Source organism: Pleurodeles waltl, chromosome 3_1 (genome assembly GCF_031143425.1).
Source record: "Pleurodeles waltl isolate 20211129_DDA chromosome 3_1, aPleWal1.hap1.20221129, whole genome shotgun sequence".
NCBI classification, from domain to species: domain Eukaryota; kingdom Metazoa; phylum Chordata; class Amphibia; order Caudata; family Salamandridae; genus Pleurodeles; species Pleurodeles waltl.
Window position 1 is genome coordinate 563,969,859 of NC_090440.1, and position 25,203 is coordinate 563,995,061.

The 25,203-nt window shown below is 50.1% G+C and overlaps 1 protein-coding gene across 1 annotated transcript in view; it reads right to left on the bottom strand.

The window, feature by feature from the left end:
- Positions 1–16,818, bottom strand: part of RASGRF1 (Ras protein specific guanine nucleotide releasing factor 1) — a 944,233-nt gene extending 927,415 nt beyond the window's left edge. Inside the window, exon 1 of the mRNA XM_069222980.1 lies at positions 15,542–16,818. Within this exon, the coding sequence (XP_069079081.1) occupies positions 15,542–15,817 (276 nt within the window). The 5' untranslated portion in view covers positions 15,818–16,818. The remainder of the gene's footprint in view (positions 1–15,541) is intronic.
- Positions 16,819–25,203: the final 8,385 nt, after the last annotated feature.

The following is a 25,203-nucleotide window of genomic DNA, read 5'->3' on the forward strand; positions in this document are numbered from 1 at the left end:
GTCTACAGGCACAATGCTTTGTCCATGCCGCTGCTGCCTGGTAGAGTCCGGCATACGATGTAGGTGCAGAAGAGGGCACTGCTCTCCGGATGGTATCAGCAGATAATGAAACTCCCTTGCAGGAGGTTGTTGATGTCCCTGAGACCTCTGCAGAGAACAAGGGGCAGCCAAACAGCCCTTGGAGAGCACACCTCGGTTGCGACACAGCAGCAGGCAGTTGGCTCGGGACAGCCACAGTACAGGAAAGGTGCCCGGATCCCTGTCTTCCGACAGTTATCCTCCTGTGCACAACAGATTCCTCTGGCAGTGCACACCACGCGATCCAGCTGCACCAGTTCCCCCGCGTTGCCGTAGATGCAAGCCTTGCTGAAGGATAGCACCCCTAGTTATACTAAAGTGTGCCTTTGAAGTCAGGGGTGGTTCAAAGGGTTATCCTTTGAATCACAGATGTCGCCCCTAAATTTCCTTCCCATCTGCCCCAAGGACATGGAATGTAGATCTTTATCTTTAGTGGGGCCATGCTCTGGCTCCAGGAGGCCAAGTGTCAGAAACCTCTCTCTCCAATCGATCTATCCATGCCCCAAATGGCAGGGGTCTGTTGTTCCGGATTTTGCTGGGTGCAAGGGAAGAGCACATCTGTGCATTCCCCAAATGACAGTGACTGAGCCTTTTACAAGTATTTCACACATCACATGTTTCTATCTGAGTGTTCCCAATATGTAGCAGGAACATCCAGCAAAGGAGTGTGAAGTACACTCCAAGTAGCAAGAGTGAGTTCTTCATTCCTTTCAAGAATGAGGTCTAAAACAAAAACCCACGACTAGACAAATTGTCTCCTCCATAAATGAGAGATATGATAAACCTGTCAATTTCTCAAGCAGTTATTACTCTGCCCAGGAGCAAGGATGCCATTGAACTGATTAGTGTACCGGGGCAGGAATAGCAATTGGCCATTCATGCAGTGAAACACAGTTGTATGTCAGTATTAGGAGACGTAAGTGCCTAGATACCCTCACGAGTGATTAGTGCGCTATACAGACAGGCATAATATAACATATTAGGCAGCAGTCTATGGGATGCCTGTAGCCTACATATGAACAGGTTACGCTGTCATAAATGGATAGCTTACACGGTGTGAATCATTAACCAAGTTAGCTGCACTGGCTTCGTTAATGCAAAGTACTTTTGTAAATTAGTTCCATTTTCTTTTGCAAAGAAATGACTATGAATGGACTGAGTGTATTGGGTGTAATTACATGTGTCATACAGTATCTGAGTTCTAAGCCTGTTGCCGGCCACTGCAGTAAACCCTAACTGCTAAACTCCCAGCCATTAGAAAATCACCTGTAAAAGAGGAGAATCTTAGTTATTCAGTGCAAAGGCAGCAGCATCAGAGGCTCTGAGACTCCAGTCCTAAATGACAGTACTCATCACTGCTATTGCAGAGTAACAAATGACTGCCAAGTCTCAAGGCCCAGAGAAGCGGTGTCATGATGCCTGCCCATTCCAAGACGGGCCACTCCATCTCATGTTTAAATCACTGTGCATGAAGGGAGGGTGGGTGTGTGTGTGTGTGTGTGTGTGTGCGTTCATGCATGAGTGTGTGTGTTAGTGTTAAGTTGTCCTGGCTTTTGATATTAAAGGCCTGTTAGTACTACCTTCTATTCTTCAAGATATTCTAGAGAGAAACGAGCATCCTCCTTCTGTCTTGCCTTTGACGAACTTCCAAAGTGTTTATCATCTTCACCATGTTTAAACAAGCACTAGTAAAGCCAGTAGGTCTCGCCTCTGCGACCTACTTACTTTGTTAATGTTTTTAGCCATGTTGAACAGCATCGCGGCTGCTGTGCACCAGGGCAAATAAAAGACCTAATGGTGTGACTGTCACATCATTTTGTCGGCACACTCATGTGTTCAACACACATACACGCATTTACAAAGGGCATTATTTTGTCTTTTTATTTACTGTTCCGAGATCGATCGGTAAATTTAAAAAACAAAGTAGCAAGAAAGTACTGTTTTAAAACCGATCTTGAGGTGCTATAAAAAAAAATATAATAATAATAATGGATGAGCTGGTTGCAGGAGTGGGGGGGTTGAAGCAACATGCAGATGGCGAGAATCAACAAGTGGGAAAGAACATGGGCAAAGAAGAGTACATACATATACATATAATATTTACTGAAAAAACATAGGTTACAGGGACATTATAGTTAGGTCCTGAATATACTTGTACAAAACCACAGAAATTCAGCAGTTATAGTTAGAGTTATTTCAAGTAACTGTAACTTGCACCCTAAGGTTACTATATCTCGCGCCCTCACCATGCACAGTTTTCTTATCAATAATTTTATTGTAAATGTTGCAGTGATAATATCAAAGATGCCATAGAAGATGTCATCAATTATAGAAAATGTGGAGTAATTAGCTGTGCATGGCGACCTTAGGTCGCGAGTTATAGCTACTTGAAATAACTCTGTTGAATTTCTATGGTTTTGTACCAGAAAATTCAGAACCTAACTATAACATCCCTGTAACCTTTGTTTTTTTCAGTGAATTTATATGTTCCTTTAATGTAAAGTAATTCTAATTACTATACGTTAATCCAACCACAACCGTAGGTGTTTTAGCTGCAGGGCCTGCAGCCAAGTCGTTATAACCACCCAACCCTGCGCAAAGCCTTTGGCCATGCGCAGCGGGGGTTGGCCAGAGAACCTATCTCTGTCAGTGGATCTGTGAGGGGGTGTGTGAGTGCCTGAGTGGATCTGAAAGTGGGTGTGTGAGTCTATGAGTGGGTCTAAGTGAGTGCATGAGTGTCTGAGTGGGTGTGTGAGTGGGAGCATGAGTCTGTGAGTGCATGTATGAGTGAATTAATTAGTGTATGAATTAGTTTGTGAATGTTTTAAAACATTTTTTGCATATTTTTGTATATCATCGAATATTCGAGAATATTCATGACTATCATGCATGGTGTTAAAAAATAATTTTAAACCCATAATTTGACACTATACACCCTTATATCACACTCATGGGGTCAGGGTACCTCCACCCTGGGACCCTCTCCCATGACATAAAAAGGCGGCTGCAACTTTCTAGTCGGGTTGTGGCCAGCCAATTACATCGCTTCTGTGCGCATTCACCAAAATTCATGAATATTCGTAATTTATTCACGGCCACAGATATACAAATTTGGATTTTCCTTAACTTCTCGTAAACTACGGAAAGGATTTACACCAAAAGCACTATCAGCATACCGAAAGCTAGCTTTCGGTCAAATTTGGCGTAATTCCGTTCAGTGGTTTGGGCTGTAGTCGTGTTCAAAGGTCCAATGGGAATTAACATGGGAAACACAACTTTCTTGCCCCCCCCACCTTTTTCATGGCCCCTGCTTGACGGATCACCCCAAAACTTTCCATGCAACAAGAATCACCAGGGCACTTTTTGTGGGAACATTTTGTGAAGATTTTTCAAACAGTGCAGGAAATATAGGTAAGTCAAAAAACGCTTTTCTATGGAAACATGGTCCTAACTGACGAGGGTTATCAACAGAGTGTGCATATATTGGCCCAAATAATCCCACAAAAACATTATTTTGAACTCAGAGTTTTGTGACTATGACTACATAATATGGTGAAGGCTGCAAAACTGTGCCAGAAAAATGTAATCCTAAAGCAATAATGAACAGGAAACAGCCTTTACCACACAGATGCCTTTAGCACATATGCCTTTACCACACAGATGCCTGTAGCACACATGCATTTACTATGCAGATGCTTTTACCATGCATGCACCACTGAGTTCTGCAGATAAAGGTATAGGTTTTTGGAATGAAGTAAGTAGGGCCTGACTTTCCCTGTAGCAGTGCTTAATTTGAGCCTGTGGTTTCCAGTGTGTGGGCAACAGCACTTATTTTTGAGGGCTGGCACTTAGTTTTCTGCAGCAGATACTTACTGTGAGCAAAAGACACTTATTTGGAAAGGTGGAGGAAGAGAAAGATGGAAAAGCGTTGCCAAAGGAGAAAAACAGAAAGCTGCAAGAGTGAGCTGATGGGGCAGGGAGTGGCTGTAAATGGATTAAAGAGGCCCAAAATTGATTTAGGATTATGCTGCCTCTTTAGTCTGTGCTCGCACATTTAGTTGCAGCATCCGCACATTTCAGAGGAGAACTTTGGGCACCGGCACATTTTTATTTACAAACTAACCACTGCCCTGTAGTAATCCTGAGCAAAGTTATTGGAACACACTGACACTGCAACAAGGAATAAACTAACACCAGACGCTTGAACACTTGTGAATGGAGAAGAGAGACTTTCTCTTGAGCACTGGACCAGTAAACCGAACATACTCACTAGGGTTGGAGAGAAGGGCACAGAAAACCAGGTGACATGCATACCCTTCCCAAAGACAAAATTATTGGCACAGCATCTCCCCTCTTTTCTGCAGGCTTTGATTTAGTAATAGTAAGTTGCTACACAGAGGCTTCTAATGGAGTAAACCACAACCTGTAGCTAGCATCAGAAGGGGATGAAGCAGATGAAAAAGGCGCATTAGACTAATTGCAGCCTCTAACCATAGAAACATGTAATACATATTATGCTGAAGGGGACAATACTCCCACAGGATCAGTCAGCACACTAGAACTAGGGAACTAGGGGCATGAGTACAGACACAGGTTAATGCTGAGAGTGACGGGACTTAGGGGGTCATTTGCATCAGGCTGGAGGCCACCAGCCTCTTGGGTAAGCAAAAACCATGCCCTATGTTTCCCTGGCAGAAGACCACCTACCAGATTTAGTGAACCCTTTTTGCTTGCTAGTGGTATTTGAAATTTGCTCAGGTGCGCCGAAGGCTCAAGAGTAGGCTGTGATGCTGTCATATTACTTGCACCTATTTAACAACCCTTTTTCGTTTTTCAAAAAATAACCCCCAAAGCAGGTGTAAAAAAAAGCAATAATGGCACACTAGGAGTTTTCACCCTGTGCCTGGGGGCTTATTGTGGCAATTCATTGCCTGGGGTCTCCTTCCTCTCATGGTCCCTGTGCTCTAAATAGAGCCCTAAATATATCACCACTGTGAGCTGGCAGGCCAAGAGTTTCCAACAGCGGCCAAATGAATGAGGCTCATCTGGTTAAAACCCTGCTGCTCTGCAGCCTTCAAGTGAGGCAGGTGACCTGAGACTATAGCAGGACGGCTGCCCTAGTGATTTAAAGCAGGGATCCCACTCAACCAGACTATAGACGAGGTCCATGATTCTCCCTAGGAGCACTCTCCGGTTTTAGGGAAGCCCATCTCCAGGCGTATGAACTGCAAGCAGTGAAAATAGTTGTTGAAAATGGTTCATGTTTCACTTTATAAAAGTAGCATAACATCATAATGCCTCGACCTACTGTCATGAGAAGTCATGAGAAGTCCACAAACTTATTGGGTGGGTGTGGACACAGACACACCCACCTATCAACCCACCATTTCATACCCATTGTTATCAGGACAGGTTACTGGCCATAATGAAGTGTGTATTCTCTATTCTAACTCCTTGCAGGCTTTGATACTGGGGAAGGTCGTAAAACTGTGCTGACTGAGGCAAATATGCCTGCACTTTTAGTTTTTTGATACACTCGCTCAAAACTACCTAAACACACTATAGAGACTTGTCCTCATATTGCATCAGTCCACAGATAGTGTTTGTCTGGTTCAGTCAGGATCTACCCATGCTTTGAGGACCGATCAGTGTGCCCCCTCTTTCTTACACACTGATCCTTCTCCATGGCACAGAGCTAACCAGAAATAATACATAATAATGCATAATAACTAGCAGCCACAAACTTAAGTTACAAGAAGACAGGCTGGAATAATCAGTGTACAGATATATGAGATAAAATGCCATCCTCGACCTATCAATTGTTGAAAGAACCTTCTGAGATGATGTCAGGTTCTGCTTTACCAAGCCACACTTCACCATTAACCAATAACAAAAAGCAGTGGTTTAACAAAGGCCCGCAGCCACAGCGGTGCGGGGTCAGGGGCTGAGCTCCAGGGGACCCCCTCAGCACAGAATCAGGCTTAAGTGAGTCTGAAGGGGCGTAAGGGACTCCATGTTCTATTCGGGGGGCTCCAGTTTCGTTACTCCACCGCAACAGGAACACTAAAGGCACAGGACTCCTATTCTCAATAACTTACATTCCCATAAGGGGCCTACTCTGCAGTAACTTAGCCTTCAAACAGACCAAGCTCACTCCTTTACAGCAGCAAATAGCAGCTGTCTACTTAGGGGCAGCCATCTACATGTGTACATAGAGCACTGAGAAATGGCTGGCTATGTATAAGGGGGTGTATGTACTGAGGCTCAGCAGGCAATGCATGTGTGGGCAGGAGGCATGCATACTGAAGGGCTATGTTCTAGGCTTACGACATCAACTTCTCTATGTGGATATGCAGACAAATAAAGAACGTTCTAAGAGGAAATTTGTTCATAAAGAGGAAGTAGATCCCATGGTGGTGAGCAGAAGCTCTCTGTGATTGCAGGATCCCTGCTGTGTACACACTGGTGAAGAAAGTTGTCATGATTGTCTGTTTGAGCAAAAAGAAGAGAGTGGTGTAGCCTGGCCAGTGAAGACAGAATACCAGTGAATATATTGCGTGCCTTCTAGATGAGTGTGGAGGCACTCCCATATCACTATAATTTGTATGTGGACTGTGTGTACACTGAAACAGCTTTACTGGTTGTGATCCAAAATCTAAAAACAACTGATAGTTGTCAGTTAATGATAGCTATGCAAACATACTCCTCTCCACACTGTAATTCACAAACCATGACCTCACACATGACATCACATGTGTTGGAATGGAACTGTCCTCTGCGTGGCTCTGGAAAGTGTGCACCATTTCCCTGAGTTCCACTTTGTGTTAATTCCCTGTAAGTGTTTGATGTGTGCACCTTAATGAACACGACCATCACACATGTTCACTGTGATCCTCTAATGTAAAAGTTTAAGACCCCGGAGCATAGCTCCGAGATCAGGAGGGACACACAAAGTGCAGGCTGGCAGTGGTGGTCTCAATTGATGACAGTAGCTAGCAGGGTGGGACTGGGACAAAAGATAGGCCCGGACACCAAAATAAAAGCCGCCCCCATTAGCGAAGCATAAAGCAAAAAAAACGTAATATCAGGGAAATCAACAGAATAACCCGGCCCAGCTACCCACAAATCTGACTAACAACTGCTGAAAAAAACGGCCTGCACACTGATCTGTGAGACCAGACCACCGGGCACTGCCTGGTTGCCTTGAAGGCCAGTCCAACCCTGGTAGAGAGGGTTGGCTCTTTTGCTGATTACCTTCACAGGGTACCTTCACAAAGGCCTCTCCAGGTAAAGCGTCTGGTGGGTCACTCCAATAGGTCATTTGCTCAATTAATGCGGATGTGGATGGAGACAGCATGTTTGAATAGCATGCAAGTTTTAGCGTGAGCTGGACTGTGTGTGTTGCGCTTCCCTGCATTGGAACACGAATCCATCAGAGAACAACGGTGCATGGATGAACCACACAATGGAGACTGAGGTGAGCATTTATAGTGTCATTGTTGATTGAGAAAAGCATTGGAACGTCAAACAAGTGAGCCAAGCCCCTGTAGGAGGGCTGGCAGTGATCTCTATTGGAAATGCAAAGGCTGCCCTTGTGCTTTCCAGTTCGTCATCTCCCTCGCAGTGTCACAGCAGAGAGACCTGTGCAGTGACTGGTGTGACGGTCTCCCCCTTCTTTGCAACTTTGTTTTCCATCTCCTGTCAGGGTACACCCCACCCACCTACTGATTGTGCCGATCAAAGTCTATGGGTGGGAAAGCCTGTGTGAAACTCTACAACAGTCCATAAGTGAGAAATACGCAAAAAGAAGGAGGAGCTTTGGTGTCCACGCCTGGGTCTACCAGTCAGGGATAAGCCTAATGGACCACATTTGTCTCATGACAAAGGAGGGAGTCTCACACCAAGGAACCTGAATGAATCTGAGTGAGGCACGGGGCAGGATTCTGAGTCCTGTCATCCGTCCAGAGACCAAGACCGTGCGCTTGCCATGCTGCTAGAGTGCCTGGATAAGGAGCGCTTTGCTATTGAGGAAGAGGCCTCCTGGACTGCCAAATCCTACAGATTAATGCCTGTTTTGGGGTGACAGCCACTGCCTTGTTGTCTTCAAAACAGAGAGCTGAGCACAGGGGAAACATGAATCATTTCCAACGCCAGCGTGTGGGGCCTGCCGAAGGATCAGGGCCTACAACAACAGTTCTGAGCCTCCCGTTCTCCCTAGTCCCCTCCGCTGCACCCCCAAATGCTCCCGGTCAACCTTGGGGACACCTCGGTTCACTCTTCTAGAACTGAGAGCTCTAGAGGGGCATCTGAGGGTGGTAGTTTGGTATGCAGCACGTCAGCCAAAGCAAGAGTGTCTGTGACCCTTGTGCAACCCCCCGGTAGTGGCTGGCTCCCCCCTCATGTTCCTTTTGCTCAGTGCCACTTCCAGAGACAGTCGCCCGCGGTAAGCGTGTCTGCCCAGTGTGGGCATGGGGGCATTCTGAGGACAGGTGGGTGCCTCGCCTGCTCTTGTGTGCACGTTGACACACTAGGGTATGTGAGCTCCTCTGACGTTCGTCAAGAGAGATTTGTTGTTTTGGGGGAAGGGAACTTTGGGGCACGGTACCCGCAGTACTAACTATTCTGACCAGAGGGACTGGGTCTGGCTGGGGTGTTCCCTAGAAAGTCTGGGCCAAAAGAGATTTAAAGACACACGGAGACATTTCTAAGGACGCTTAGGGCCCCGTTGGCGTAGAGTGTTAACTAACCTTCACATCGTGCAATAGGTGTTTTAAAAGTAGCATTTTATGTGTAAAATAGAGTGCTTAACTTTTTACAAATATAAATCACTGTACTGGACCTTAATTTATTCAGTGGCATCGTAATGCATCGCTGAATTCTGAGTGTTTAACCCGTGAGTAATTCTAGGACTGCTCACCTAGCACCTGCTCACCCCTGGGGGTCAAGTGCTAGAAGGGTGTACCTGTGACCATCTGCGGACCAATAGGTCCAGTACTTATGAAGGCTCCAGGGCACCCGAGGTAAAGACTCCATAGTGTTTCACTTGAAACCCGGTGAAACCTGACTGCCCGGGGACCAACAAATGGTAGAAATGTGCTATGTAATGCACATATCACACATGACCACTAATCATATAATCTATGCTTCGTGCAGGGAACAGAGAATGTAACTCCCCTGTCACCAGTTATATATAGCCACGCACAGGGCATGTGTGAGGCCAACAGTATTGTTACTGGTGATGCCGCGCGTGATGCAATGTTGCTTGTGATGTCACATATGAGGTCAAGAGCACTGCATTGAGCGTCTTGTGGTTGGACAGCCGGGAGAGCTGGCGCATTAGACCGGGAGACAACACTTGAACATCTGGACTCCCATCAGCAAGGTTAACAAAATGATTGTTCTACAGCACAGCTTCTCCGCCTGTGAATACTTTGCTCCTCACGTGTGCGCAACCGCTGCCCACGAACTGCGTCAAACTCTGGAAGGTACTCTCAGACTACAGCTTCAGTCTGCTTCGACGCATTGCACTCCACCTGCAGGGACTCACCCAGCCCAGGTGGCGAGGGGGGACGTGTGTTTAGAAGAGAAGGCGTCGTTTGGGGGATTGGATACCAAGAGCCTGAAATGCTGTTTGAAAGAACCAATGAAAAGAAGGGGGAAGTGACCACGTCACTCAGCTCGCGCGACCCGGGGAGCTCGTGGCTGTGACTTCCAGGGGGAAGAACACTGATATTTTCCATCCTCATCCGTTTGGAGAGAGATTCACGCCCTCTCTCCACTAAACACACAAAGACTATCATCCATTGCAAGCACACCCCGCTCCGCCATATACACTCCTCCTCCCGCACGTGTCCAGGCTGCTGCCCTGCAGCGTGCACACCTCGTTGTCACCACACACACCGTGCCTCCAGCACAGACGAGGGCTGCTCTCACCCTCCTCTCCGCATATACCACACTCCAGCATATACCCAGAGTGCTGTCCTGAAGTGTCCACATCATCCATGCCCCACCCACAGAAAATGCACAGGCCGCTGTACTGCAGTATTCACACTGTCTCAGCGCCACACACAATCGACCTCCAACATACAGTGGCCACTGTCCTTCAGCGTGCACACTCTCGGCACCATACATACTTCACCCCAGCATATACACAGGCCGCCGCGCTTCAGTACACACACTGCACTCTCTCATCACCACACATACTCCACCCCCCAGCATACACACAGGCCCCTGCCTTCTGTATACATGCACTTTGTTAGCTACACGCACCACTCTCCCAGAGCATACACAGTCGGCTGCCTTCAATAGGCACCGCCACTGTGCCACATACACCCCCGCCACTGGCGATGCCCCACACTCCCTCACAACCACGTACTCCGTCTCACAAGATTCAAGTCTGTCCCGCAGGGACGAGTCTCACCGCACTCTAGAATGCCCGAGGCCCCGCAACCACAGCCCCTGTCATGCACGACCTGCTATCCCCAAGTGTGTACGCACCGTTCCTAAGAAATCCTCACTGTCCCCCAGGTCCCCGTGTACCCAGGCCGCTGTCCTCGGTACACACGCGCCCCCAGTAGATGTCTCATGTTGTGCCTTTTTTTCAAACAGAAACGATTCTGCCCTTATTTTCACACGGAATCGACCTCTCTATGCTCCCCTGTCCTTCCCCTTCTACGGCCCCTTCTCCGGCCTCCCCTCATAGAGTCATAGGCTAAAAGCCTGTCTCGCCCCCAGGTAGGGTGTCTCGCTGCGCCTGACGCTCTCCATGACTCTGCCGCCCGTCACTAGGCCTGTGGCCCTGTGGTCGTTGCGCTTCGTACCTCATGCTGTCCACCCTGTTGGCTGCTGACACACATTAGGCCCCTGCCCCACAGGTGTCTGACCCTCCCTGTGCACATCACCCTCCTCCGTATAGCACCGGCCCGCATTAAGCCACTGCCCCCCTCGTGTGACACACTCTCAGTGACATACTCCTAGGCCGCAGTCTCCCGCCGAACCCCAGGCTGCGGCACCACGACTCACTGCCTGCGGCTCCTCAGGACGCCTGGGCCCTGCTATGACGCCCGGGATGGACTGCCTTCGCCACCATCCTCAGAATACCAGGGTCGCCCCAGTCTGCTGCCCCTCAATGAGCCCGTCTAGGCTGCTGCTGCCCCGCACTCACCTACACCGAGGTCTAGTAGGAGCGATATTCTTCTTCAACCACCCTCCCCCCTCCCGTATTTACCTCACTCAGGCCGAAACCGCAAGAAAGGGGTAAAGCTCCTTGGCGTAGCTCTGCCCTCATATTACTGACCCTACCCATCCACCCTTCAGGCTGCTGTACCTCGGAAGGTACGCACTGCCTCAAGACGCCGCAATGCCGCAGCCCCCAGCATGCCCCCGTGCAGCGCTAACTCGGAAGTCACTCCAACTCTGAGGCACCTTGGTGCACCCTCACTCCGTCCAGTATCCCACTGACCATGGCCTCTGCCCCTCAGTACACCAACCACTCCTTCAGACTATGACCCGAATACATCTCTCATGGAACCCTTAATAGACTGTGTTGCTGTGGCCCTCGGTATGCCCTTCCTGGCTGGCCCTCAATGTGCCCTGTGCTGCTGCCTCTCAAAGAGTCTCTGAAGCGCGTCCCCTCCAGCATACTCCCCATAGTGTGGCACCCGGTGCTAGTGTGCCATCGACAAAGCGTGACGACCTCCATCCATTGAAGCTGGCGCTTCTTCGTATACTTTTGTTTTTCTTGGCCTAAAGAAGCCACCCCTGTTATGGCTTTCACGAAGCCCATCCTATGATGGCGCACCTCACTTTGCCCCCTCAGCCCATGGCTCCTCAGTATGCACCATCAGTTTGTGAATCTTCGGTGTACACTACCAGCGTGTGACCCCTCAGTATTTAACACCAGCCTATTGTGACTCCCGGGTATGCACCACCAGTCTGTGACACCTCAGTATGTATCACAGCCTGTGACTCCTCAGTATGCACAACCAGCCTATTGTGACTCCTCTGTATGCACCACCAGCCTGCGACTCAGTATGCACCACCAATATGTGACTCCCTGGTATGCATCTTAAACCTGTGACTCTTCAGTATGCACCACCAACCTGTGACTCCCTGGTATGCAATACCAACCTGTGGCTCCTTAGTATGCACCACCAACCTGTGACTCCCTGGTATGCAACACCAACCTGTGACTCCCTGGTATGCATCTCAAACCTGTGACTCCCTGGTATGCATCTAAAACCTGAGACTCCTCAGTATGCACCACCAGCCTGTGACTCCCTGGTATGCATCTCAAACCTGTGACTCCCTGGTATGCATCTAAAACCTGAGACTCCTCAGTATGCACCACCAGCCTGTGGCTCCCTGGTATGCAACACCAACCTGTGACTCCTTAGTATGCACCACCAACCTGTGACTCCCTGGTATGCATCTCAAACCTGAGACTCCTCAATATGCACCAACCTGTGACTCCCTGGTATGCATCTAAAACCTGAGACTCCTCAGTATGCACCACCAGCCTGTGGCTCCCTGGTAGGCAACACCAACCTGTGACTTCTCAGTATGCACCACAAGCCTATATCTGGCTCCTGAGAATGCACCAGGACCATCAGCCTGTGATTCCTTGGTACGCGCCAACAGCCTCTAACACCTCAGTATGCACCATTAAACTCTAACTCCTCAGTATACACTACCTACCTGTGACTCCTCAGTATGCACTACCAACCTGTTGTAACTCCCCGGTATGCACCACCAGCCTGTGACACCTCAGTATGCATCACTAGCCTGTGACTCCTCAGTATGCATCACCTATGTGAATCCACCGTATGCACCAGCAGCCTGCAACTCTGTGGTATGCACTACTAGCCGGTTCTTCCTTAGTATGCACCACCAAACCTGTGACTGCCTGGGATGCACCACCAACCTGTGACTCCTCAGCATGCACCACCAGCCTGTGACTCATCAAGATACACGACAAGCCTGTGACTCCCCACTATGCATCACCAACCTATCACTCCGCAGTATCCACCAACAACCTGTGGCTCCTCAATATCCACCACCAGCCTGTGACTCCTCTGTGTGCACCACCAACCAGTGATGCCTCAGTATGCACCACCAGCCTGTGATTCCCCGGTATGCACCACCAGCCTGCGACTCCTAAGTATCCATCACCAACGCGTGACTCCTCTGTATGCACCTCAATGCCTCGTCAGGGTGAAAGGAAGTGCTATTTAAATATAAATTACAATTACCACTAGCCTGTGAGTCCTCAATGTGCACCAGCACCACTAGCCTGTAGTTTCTCACGATGGACACCTGGTCTGTGACTCCTCAGTGTGCACCGGCACCACTAGCCTGTAGTCTCTCATGATGGACACCTGGTCTGTGACTCCTCAGTGTGCACCGGCACCACTAGCCTGTAGTTTCTCACGATGGACACCTGGTCTGTGACTCCTCAGTGTGCACCAGCACCACTAGCCAGTATTTTTTAAGTATGGACACTGGGTCTGTGACTCCTCAGTATTTCTCTTGAGTATATGGCTCCTCAGTGTGCACCAGCACCACTAGCCTGTAGTTTCTCACGATGGGCACTCAGTGTGTGACTCCTCAGTGTGCATCAGCACCACTAGCCTGTAGTTTCTCACGATGGGCACTCAGTGTGTGACTCCTCAGTGTGCATCAGCACCACTAGCCTGTAGTTTCTCACGATGGACACTCAGTGTGTGGCTCCTTAGTGTGCACCAGCACCACTAGCCTGTAGTTTCTCACGATGGACACCTGGTCTGTGACTCCTCAGTGTGCACCGGCACCACTAGCCTGTAGTTTCTCACGATGGACACCTGGTCTGAGACTCCTCAGTGTGCACCGGCACCACTAGCCTGTAGTTTCTCACGATGGACACCTGGTCTGTGACTCCTCAGTGTGCACCGGCACCACTAGCCTGTAGTTTCTCACGATGGACACCTGGTCTGTGACTCCTAGGTGTGCACCGGCACCACTAGCCTGTAGTTTCTCACGATGGACACCTGGTCTGTGACTCCTCAGTGTGCACCGGCACCACTAGCCTGTAGTTTCTCACGATGGACACACAGTGTGTGACTCCTCAGTGTGCACCGGCACCACTAGCCTGTAGTTTCTCACGATGGACACCTGGTCTGTGACTCCTCAGTGTGCACCGGCACCACTAGCCTGTAGTTTCTCACGATGGACACCTGGTCTGTGACTCCTCAGTGTGCACCGGCACCACTAGACTGTCGTTTCTCACGATGGACACACAGTGTGTGACTCCTCAGTGTGCACCGGCACCACTAGCCTGTAGTTTCTCAGTATTGGCCCTGGGTCTGTGCCCCTTCAGTATTGCTCTTGAGTATATGGTCCTCAGTGTGCAGCTGCCCCACGAGGCTTCGGCTTCCCAGCATCGCTCACCAGCTTGTAGCTCCTCTATACCCACTGGGCCTGTGGCTTCTCGGTGTGCACCACCAGCCTGTGGCTTCTCACTATGCCTACTCAGCCTGTGCCATCTTAGTATACTCCTCAGCCTATGACCCCTCGGTATTCCCCTCCCCCCTGTCACTCCTCAGTGTACCCCTCAGCCTGTGACTCCTCAGTATACTCCTCAGCCTGTGAATTCTCAGTAGTCTTCTCAGCCTGTGACTCCTGAGTAGCCTCCACAGCCTGCGACTGCTCTGTATTCCCCTCAGCCTGCGACACTCCTTAGTAGTATTCCCCTCAGCCAGTGATTCCTCTGTATGCTCTTCAGCCTCTGACTACTCAGTATCGCCCTCAGCCTGTGACTCCTCAGTACATCCCCCAGCCTGTGTTACTCCTCAGTATACTCCTCAACCTGTGAAATCTCAGTATACCTCATACCCTGTGGCTCTTCTGTATACCCCTCAGCCTGTGTTACTCCTCAGTATACCCCTCAGATTGTGATTTCTCAGTATTCCCCTCAGCCTGTGACTCCTCTGTATACCCGTCAGTCTGTGTTACTCCTCAGTATACTCTTCAGCCTCTGACTACTACTCAGTATTGCCCTTAGTCTGTGACTCCTCAGTATACCTCATACCCTGTGGCTCTTCAGTATACCCCTCAGCCTGTGACTCCTCAGTACATCCCTCAGCCTGTGATACTGCTCAGTATGCCCCTCAGCATGCGACTCCTCTGTACATCCCCTAGCCTGTGGCACTCCTCGGTATACTCCTCAACCTGTGACTCCTCCGTACGCACCTCCAAGCTAAGGCGCCTCATCGTGCCCCCGAGGGTTGGCCCTTAGTGGACGCCCATGTTACGACCCTGTGGATGCCACATACAGACGGATGCGCCTCACTCTCATCCGGAGGCCCCCGGTATTGCCCACCATGGTACGTCCCTGGCAGCATGCGTCCTGGCCCCTCAGTGCGCCCCTTGCACCGACCCAGAATACGCACCCGCGCACACTAGCAGCCCACCTCCCCGCCCTAGTTACCTGCTTTTCCAGCGACTCCTTCCCGCACTGGGGGCCCTTGCCCGGGGCCCCGCGCTCGCAGACGCTGCCCTCCAGCAGGTAGAGCCCGGAGGGCCGGGCGCTGGAGTCCGTCTCGTAGTAGAAGAGCATGTTCTGCAGCAGCGAGAACCACTTGCAGTGCCATTTGGTGTTGTCCGAGCTCCGCTTGCTGAGGAAGCCGCGGCGGCTGCCGTCCTTCTTGGCCAGCAGCCCTAGGTAGGTGACATGAGCGTCATTCAGCCGGATCCCCTTCTGCATGGTGCCCCCTGCGAGCCCCCGGTGCCGCAGCTCACATGGCGTGTCAGCGACACCTTCCGAGCTGCAACCTGGTCAGCAGCGGCGCCGGCATCCTCTGGAAATCAGCAACTCTCCTTGATCAGCGGCTTGTGGAAATTAGACTCTCCCAGAACTCGGCGCTGTCCGAAGTTAGCATCCCTGTGAACTCGGCCACCTTCGTAGCATCAGCATCCTGCCCAAATCAGCGTCTACCGCAGCACACATGGCAGTCAGAGCACCTGCCCAGCAGCAGCCAGTCATCACCGCCCTCCAGCGTCAGCATCCACCGCTGGCAGCGTCGCCCAGCCACGAGTATCCTCCCGAAATCAGCGTCCACGCAAACAGCATTCTCTCGAAATTAGCATCCTCTGAAAAACAGCATCTTCTTGAAACACGCAGCGTCTCGAAATCAGCATCCTTTCGCACTCTGCTCCCTACCGAGCCCAGCAGGTTACCGAACTCAGCATGTCACCGAAATCAGCACCATCCGCGAGGGACAGCAGCGGCGGAGTGCAGCCTGGGCGGCCGTCGCTGGCAGAGCGCCCCTCCCTAGGGCCCCAAAGCACCTGCAGGAGCACCAGCAGCGGGGAGGGCTGCTTTGCTCTCCCGCAGACCCCCTGTGAAGGAACAGGCCCTTCTGCTGCACACGGTCTGTGGTGGCACTGCCCTCACCTGCACGCTCTTTGGGAGTATGCGCTGCTCTCCTCTTCCCTGCAGCGCCTCGAAGGTGGAAGGGGGAGGGACTCTCGCATGCAGACCCTCGGGGGTGGTTCCTGCTCGCCGCCTCTCCTGCGGACAGCCTCCTATCCAGCTAAACCCTGCCTCGTTACTCTTGCTGCAGATCTCCCCCGCCCTCCAAGCTCGACCATGGTGTCTCTTGGTACCGACCTGCCCTCTTCTCTCTCTAAGCCCCCGTAGTCTTTTTGTCACCTGTCTCTCCTTTCTAGAAGGTCCTCGTCTCTCGAGCTCTTTTTCGAAGCTCCGTCTTTTCCTCTCTTGCTGCGGGTTTCCCCACCCCCTGCCTGAAGCCCAGGTGGTGTCTCTTAATGAAACTCTCACTTGTGGTGTCTCTTGCTGCAATCCTTCTGTCGCCTGAAGTCAATCTCGCCTTGCTCCTCTTAAGCTTTTTTGGCGTCTCTTTCTGGGAGCCCAAATGAAGGTCCTTTGGTGACTCTGGATGTTGATCGCCTCAGAAGCTGTCTTGATGTCTCACGCCACGATCTCCTCTGAAGCCTTGCGGATATCTCTTGTTGCATATCGCCCCAGAAGCTGGCTCATCTCGCTTCCCAGCTCATCTGAAGCTCTCTCGATGTCTCTTGCTCGAGATCTCTTCTGATGCTCTCTTTGCGCCTTTTGCTGCATATCGCTAAATGCCTTTGCGTGTGTCTATTACATCACATCTCCCTTAAAGATCTCTTTTGCTGCAGATCTCCCCTGATGTCCTCTTGGTGTCTCAATGCAGATTTTCCGGTAAAGCTCTGCCTTGGCTTCGCCTGCTGCACTCCAGCCCCTCTCCTGGAGACCTCTCCATGCCTGTGCTACAGGTAGCCCTCCCCTGCATTTGCCAGGTTGCTTGTGACAACAGGCGCGCGGGCTTCGGATTTACCTCTCAGGACTATTTCCAAATTCTTCCCCATAGGCAATTTCTCACAGATTCCACATTTCTCTGTGTCACTGTTTTGGAAAGTGGATCGTGAACCCACGAGAGCGCACTGCCGTCCAAGGATGAGTTTGCTTAAACCCCGGAGTGTATTGTGTACATCACGGGTCTAGCAGGTTTGCAAATACAGGGCATTAGCTATCAATCGTGCAGCAGGTGCAGTGGTACTGGGGCCCGGGGGCTGGTGTGGCCCACATCACCCAAATTAGTGGCTGTTTTCAGTATAAAACTAGTGACCAAGAGGCCCAGTCTCCTTCTTTGCATTAGGATCCAAGCCACCTTTGCTGCGCCACTAGGTAAATGGCAGCCGGTGGGTGAATATTAATGTGACCTCCTTTCAGCCTCACCCCAGGACTGACAAGGATGGCAGGTTAGTGCACATTTCATATCTGAGTCTGTTAACTGCACACTGGCCGCTCAGCCTCCTGGTGTGCAGTGGATAAACACGCGCACGCAACACCACGGCCTACCAACATCTCCATCTGGTTCGACAGCAAGCATCTATTTTCCTTTTGGTTGTGCTGATGGGTCCCAAGATGGATGCTGGACAGGTGGGCGACGGGGAGGGTTTCACTTAAATAGTATCCCAGGCTACAACAGAGTATCACGAACTAAAGGCATCTCTAGGCATGTCCAGGCAAACTCGGCTGGCCGAGCCAGACTGTGCAGTCAAACATTTGGAGTAAAAAAATGAAAACAGTAAGATGCACACAGTAAGTATGAAAATCAAAAATTCTAACGCAACGTTTTTATCCCTCCCAAAAAGTTGCAAAATGGCACGGAACTCTCAAAAACATTTAAACTTGGGCAACCTGGTCTGAAGAAACACACAGGCACACGGTAAAAGGGCCAGATGTTCAAACATTAGCACAAGGCATGCAAGCAGTTACCAAAGCAGACCCAAAAGAAAAGCATTTGCAATGCAACGGTCTTGCATTTCTCCGAGTTAGAGCTATTAGCAGTTGTAAACTCCCAACCGGACTTTTTTTGCCTCATTAAATGGAAAAAAAACGAGCGCGATTGCGCTGCGAAAAAAGAGAAAAAGTAGTCCACAAACCAGACGGAAAACAGCGAGCCTCGTATGTTTTCAGTACTTGGTCGCTGCGCTCAAGGAGGGCTAACCACCGGAAAAGGCATGACGTATGCATGCTTTCCACTAATGAAAGCAAGCAGATTTTAAAAGGCAAGCCCACCAACCAATGAAAGACACTGACGTGACATGGGTGGGGCTCCGAGCCCTTTTCTAACTACTACAGCGTCTCGCAAGCGATACGCATGGCAAAGTGCATGCTACGCAGGCTCGACCCTAAAAACAATGAAAAGAAACGGTTGATGAAGTGGATGCAAGAGGGGAAAAAAAAGTGATGGCTGGAAGCCTCATTTCAAAACACACTTTACAAATACAATTGTCGAGGAAACTTTTTCAAATTAAATCCATCTGTTCCTGTCCTTTTCCTTTTGTACATACATATTTTAATGGCTTTTATGGGATAAAAAGCAAGAAAGTAATGCATAATACAAAGCCTCTGACATTGACATAAAATTGGAAGGCTTCATCCACCTGCAGAAATAGCCCACAATGAGAATACAAATGTGGCTTTTGCCCTCCTTCTACCCAAGAAAGGCAGCAGCTTGGACCCCTCATGAGTGAAGGGCAGCAGAGCTAAATCATCTGCAGGACTGGGATTCACTGAGCCATGGCTCTTCCTAGCCTACTAGATGAGGGCTGGAGGTATACTATCCAGTAGTCAGGTTATCATTAGGTGTATGCATTTCCCCCCATATTTCCCCCTGAGCGCACCTCTGTTTGGAGCATCCTCTCCCCAGTGGGAGTGAGACCTCCTGTATGGGTCCTGGAGCAGTGTCCATTGGGGGGGGGGTGCTCTCATTTACTATTGGAGTGCCAGAGCCTCTCGCCATATAGCCTAGTTACTCTTGCTCTACATTTCACTATCCCAGTATCATAAAATATTGGTACCATGTCAAGTGCACGTGCACACACACCTCTCAGTAACACCTGCACAGGTAGCAAGATGTATCACACTAATATATTTTTTTACAAATGGAATTTTAAAAGATTTTCAAAATAAAACTTATTTTTATTCGCCATGTCAATAGGATACTCTGCTAAATCTCAACCTAAGCACCGACTGAATCGTTATTAGACTTTCACCAAATGATAACAATGATTAATAGTGGTTTCCATAACCAGTTTCGAAACATTTTCTTATTGTAGCATTTCCCAAAAATTAAGTTAGTCTCATAAGCATGCTGTACTCAAAAGTAATTCTTGTGGATTCACCAGGGAACAGCTTTTGTAAGTTCAGTTTCTCTGCAACAAAACACATCAAACCAGACACTAATGGACCAAGACCAACTTCTGCAACTGCATGACAGACGCCGCCAGCTGGATGAGCGACAACTGCCTAAAGCTCAAAACGGACAAGACGGAGGTACTGATCTTCAGTGACAAAAGCTCCCCGTAGGATGTCTCCTTTTGGCCCACTGAGCTCAGACCCACACCAGCCCTGACTGACCATGCAAGAACCCTAGGCATCATCCTGGACAAAAAATTAACCATGACTGCCCAGATCAACTCTGCCTCCTCCTCCTCCTGCTTCTTCATCCTTCACATACTTCTCAAGATCTTCAAATGGCTTCCCCTAAGCTCCATACGCACCATAATCCAGGCCCTCATCACCAGCCGACTGGACTACGGTGACGCTCTCTACACCGGAATCACAGCCCAACTCATCCAAAGACTACAGACCATACAGAACGCTTCAGCCAGACTTGTCCTCGACATCCCAAGATGAACCCACATCAATCTCCACCTCAGGGAACTGCACTGGCTCCCTATTCAGAAAAGATGCCATTTTAAGCTCCTGACCCATGCATTCAATTCTTTACACAATTGCAGACCCGCCTACATGCACCACCACCTGAACTTTCAACAGCCCACTAGACACCTCCACTCTGCCTCCCTCTCACTGGCCCACCCACACTGCATCCAATGAAGCAGGAGCGGAGGACACTCTTTCTCCTACCTGGCAACGAAGGCAAGGAATGAACATCCCCTACATCTCCGGACCTCTCCCATCTCTTCTGGAGTTCTGTAGAGCTCTGGAGACATGGTTCTTCAGCTGCTCACTCAGGGGCGGCTCCTTCACAATGGCAAAGGAGCATGGGCCCACTGGCTGAGCCAGCAGCTGAAAAAACAATATTTTACTATTGTTTTATTTTCAGCTGCTGGCTCAGCCAGCATGTGCAGGGAGGGGCAGGGCTGGGCCACGAGAGGAGGGGAGAGAGAAGAGGGGAGAGAGGAGAGGGAAGAGGGAGTGGAGTGCACCTACGTGCACATGTTAGTTTGGTCAACTGTCTTAGGCCGGACAAACTGACATGAGCACTTAAGTTTCTCCAACCCGGCTGTGTTGCACAGCTGGGTTTGAGAAACTGCACAGACTCCCATTCACTGTCTGAGCAGGCGACCAAGCTCCTCAGACCAATCCTGATGCTGTTCTCATGCTACGTATAGCATGAGAGCATCAGCAGGATTTCATGGGAAGCCTGTGCTGGTGTTCCAGGGACTCCTGGGACACCAACAGCATTGAGGGAAGAGGAGCGAAGAGGAGGCAGCAGCAGCAAAGGTACGTTTTTTAAAATAATTATTTAATTTCCCCAACCCTGTGTCCCCCTTTCCCCACCTGCCCCTCCCCTTGAGATTTGCGGCGGCCGCCGCTGTGCTCACCTGGCCAGCATTTGGATACCCTCACAAGTGACAAGGTGCACTCTACAAATCACCTGATTGATGGAAACTTGCTTTCCGTTGAGCTCAGAAATATCAAAAACAATGGTTCACCCAAACAATACCTGAAGTTCAAGAGTAGCAACTTGAGATACCTGTTAAATAATCTGAATGTGAGAATATGTGTGAGAGGGTGTCTCTGGATGTGAGAGTGTGTTTGAAAGTGGGTGTAAGAGTGGGTGAGAGAGGGTGTATGTGGGTGTGAGAGTGTCTGGTGTGAAAGTAAGTGTAAGAGGGAGTCTCTGGGTGTTAGAATGGGTGTCAGAGTGTCTCTGTGAGTGGGTGTATGAGCATCTGTGTGGGTCTGTGAGTTGGAGTGTGAGAATCTGAGTGGGTCTGTGAGTTGGTGTGTGAGAGTCTGAGTGGGTCTGTGAGTGGGCACGTGATTGTCTGAATGGGTCTGGGGGTGGGTGCATGAGTGCCTAAGTAGGTCTGTGAGTGACTGCATGAGTCTCTGAGTGTGTTTGAGTGTATGAGTAAGTGGGTCTGTGAGTGGGTGTGTGAGCCTCTGACTGGATCCTGTTAGGGGGTTCGTGAGTCTCTGAGTAGGTTTGTGAGTGGGTACATGAGTCTCTGAGTGCATCTGTGAGTGAGTGCATGAGCTTCTGAGTGTGTCTGTGAATGAGTGTGGGAGTGGGTTTGTGAGTGGGTGTGTGAGTGGGTGCATGACTGAGTTGGCCTGTGAGTGAGTGTATGAGTGAATGTTTGAGTGCATCTGTGAGTAGGTGTATGAGTGCCCGTGTGGGTGTGTCAGTAGCTGTGTGAGTGATTTGGCTACAAAGGAACCTCACCTGCCCGTTTATCCAACAAGAGTCCATGGTCTTCCACAAAATATCGACCCAGGTGGAGTTCTTTCTGCCTCCTTGGGTAAGTGTCTCCGATGGTAATAGCAACAGATGCTAGCAGAATGGGGTAGAGAGCTGTGCTGGGTTCCTCTACAGTGCAGGGCAGGTGGACACATAAGGTGGCTCATTCTGCATCCAACTGGAGGGAATTGGCTCCAGTCAGGACAGCGTTATTAACTTCTCTTCCTCAGATCGGACAGCATCCAGTATGCATTCAGTTCTACAATCAAGTGGTGGTGGCACATATCAACCACTGGGGAGGGGGTTGCTGGGTTGGTTCTTTCCCTTTATCACCTTTCCAGGGAGATTTGTGCATGGATGGAGTCAAATCTCCAATCTCCGAAAGTAGTATTTCCTCCAGTGAAGATGAATGAGCTTGCAGACCAGTTTAGCAGGATGTTCTCAACATCAGTATCCCTTTGTCTTTCATGCATGGTTTTTCATCAGATTTGTTCCATGTTTGGCCGGCCATGCATAGAACTAGTAGCAGCAAAAGACAATGGACTCCTACCTTGGTTTTGTTCTTTAGTTCCCACCAGGGAAGCTTGGATGATAGATGTGTTCTCAGTGAAGTGGCTGCAGGGTCTTCTTTATTGTTTCCCTCATATTCATCTGATTCCTTGGGTGTTACAAAAGGTTTGAGAAGACCAAGCCCAAGTTCTCTTGGTGGGTCTGAAGTTGGTTCGGAGACCTTGATTTCCAGTGTTGATGGCAATGGCTGTGGTTCCACCATGAATTTTTCCTCTCCAACTATTCCTGTTGAGTCACCCTCAGTTGCCTTTAACGTCTCAGTCGATTGAATCTGGAGTTTGACTGCTGAGCAGGAGCTCTTGTTAGCAAAAGGGTGTTCTTCAGAGGTAGCAAAAGTTATTCAGCAGTCCTGTAGGCTTTCTACATAAATGTTGTACAGTCAACATTGGCAGAATTTTGAGAAATGGTGCCTAGGCAGAGGTTTGCAGGCTCCTCTTTGCGTTCCAGTTTGGATTTTTGACTTTCTACAGGATGGTTCCAGATTGGGTTTGGCAGACTTGAGTGTTCATGCTTACTAGGCAGCATGTAGGCTTTTAGGGGTGAAGTTATGGTAGCAGTGGCTCCTCTAGTCTCTAGCTTCTCCTCTGTTGTGGAGTTTGTGTTTTCAAAGATTAAGGCGGTCATTCCAACTTTGGCGGCCAAAAGACCGCTGCCGGCATTCCAACATTCCCGCTGGGCCGGCAGGTGCTAACCAAGTTAGCGCCCACCGGCCCAGCGGGAATGAGGCCGCAACACAGAAGCCGGCTCCGAATGGACCGGCGGTGTTGCGGCCGTGTGACGGGTGCAGTTGCACCCGTCGCGCTTTTCACTGTCTGCTAGGCAGACAGTGAAAAGCTGGCCGGGGCCCTGTTAGGGGACCCCTGCACTGCCCATGCCAGTGGCATGGGCAGTGCAGGGGCCCCCAGGGGCCCCAGGACACCCCTTACCGCCAGCCTCTTCCTGGCGGTGAAAACCGCCAGAAACAGGCTGGCGGTAAGGGGGTTAGAATCCCCAGGGCAGCGCTGCTTGCAGCGCTGCCCTGGCAGATTCGCCCAACTGGGGCAAAAACGGTGGGAAACCGCCGGCCCCGGTTTTCCGACCGTGGCTTTACCGCCACGGTCAGAATGGGCTTTGAAGCACCGCCAGCCTGTTGGCGGTGCTTCCGTCATTCTGCGCCCTGGCGGTCCAAGACCGCCAGGGTCAGAATGACCCCCTAAATCTTAGTAAAGCGCTTAGAAACACAGTAGCTCCAACTGGGGCAATCAAAACATTTTGACAGTGTCGTTCTTAACAGCCCAATGCCACTCACAAGTTAGTGGGGGCCGGTAATGGAGTCTCACAGACCCCAGGTACAGAACCTTGTAAAATGATGAGGAAACAAAGATGTTGCGCAGAATTGGAGAGGTGAGGCGTCGCTGGAGCCCATGAGGCATTGGTTCCTTACTGCTACCAGGCAGGTGAGGCGTCTGTTCCTTATTGCTAGGCAAGGGAAATGATGCAGTATTGGTGGCGAGACTTAGGTACATTATGACCCGGTGGGGTCGAATAATTCAGCAGGTCAAGAAGTGAGGCATCAACTTTGCTGTGTCAGGATCACACCATGGGGCCACAGTGCTGCAGCAGAGTCGCAGTCGGTGTCACGGATGTTGGTGGCATGGCACTCAGGACTCACGCTGTGTCGGAACCTCGGAGGGGCTGCAGTGGCAGTGGGCCAGTGCTGCAGGTCATGGTCATTGCACTAGGGTAGACCACAGCTCCAGTGCAGGCAGCAGTGCGGAGTCAGACAGAGGCTCCAGTTCTGAGGTCACTCTGGAGTAGATGTGCTTGGTTTCTTCTTACTTGCAGCAGAGCTCACTTCCAAGGGCCCAGGTATTGGATTTGGCACCACTTGGCAAGTCAGGACTCTCAACAATAGAGACGAGGCGCTGGCAGGAGAAGTCTTTGATGGCCCTGAGACTTCTTAACAGGAGTCAGCCTCAGCTTAAGCCCTTGGAGAACCATGGAAAGCAGGATGTAGAAAGCAAAGTCCAGTCCTTTCACTCCAAGGCAGATGCAACAGGCCAGCCCAACAAAGCAATAGGCAGTCCCTCCTACAGCATCCAGCTCTTCTTCCTATCAGGATGTCCTCAGTCCAGAAGTGCTCCAACTTTGTGGTGTCAGAGGTCCAGTACTTAACCCCATTTTTGTCTTTGAAGTAGGCAAACTTCAAAGAGAAGTCTTTGTAGTGCACCAGACCCTACCTTTCCCTGCCTTGGCCCCAGACACTTTCTAGGGGGTTGGAGACTGCTCTGTGTGAGGACAGACACAGCCCTATTCAGATGCAAGTGTCAGCTCCATCTACCACTCTAGCTCAGGAAGACCCATAAGGAAATGCAGGCCACACCTCAGCTCCCTTTGTGTGACTGTCTAGAGTGAATTCACAAACAGCCCAATTTTCATCTTGACCCAGACGTGTATTCCACAGACAGGCAGAGACACAGAATGGTTCAGAAAGAAAATACCCACTTTCTAAAAGTGCAGTTTTCAAACGTACAATTCAAAAGCCAAC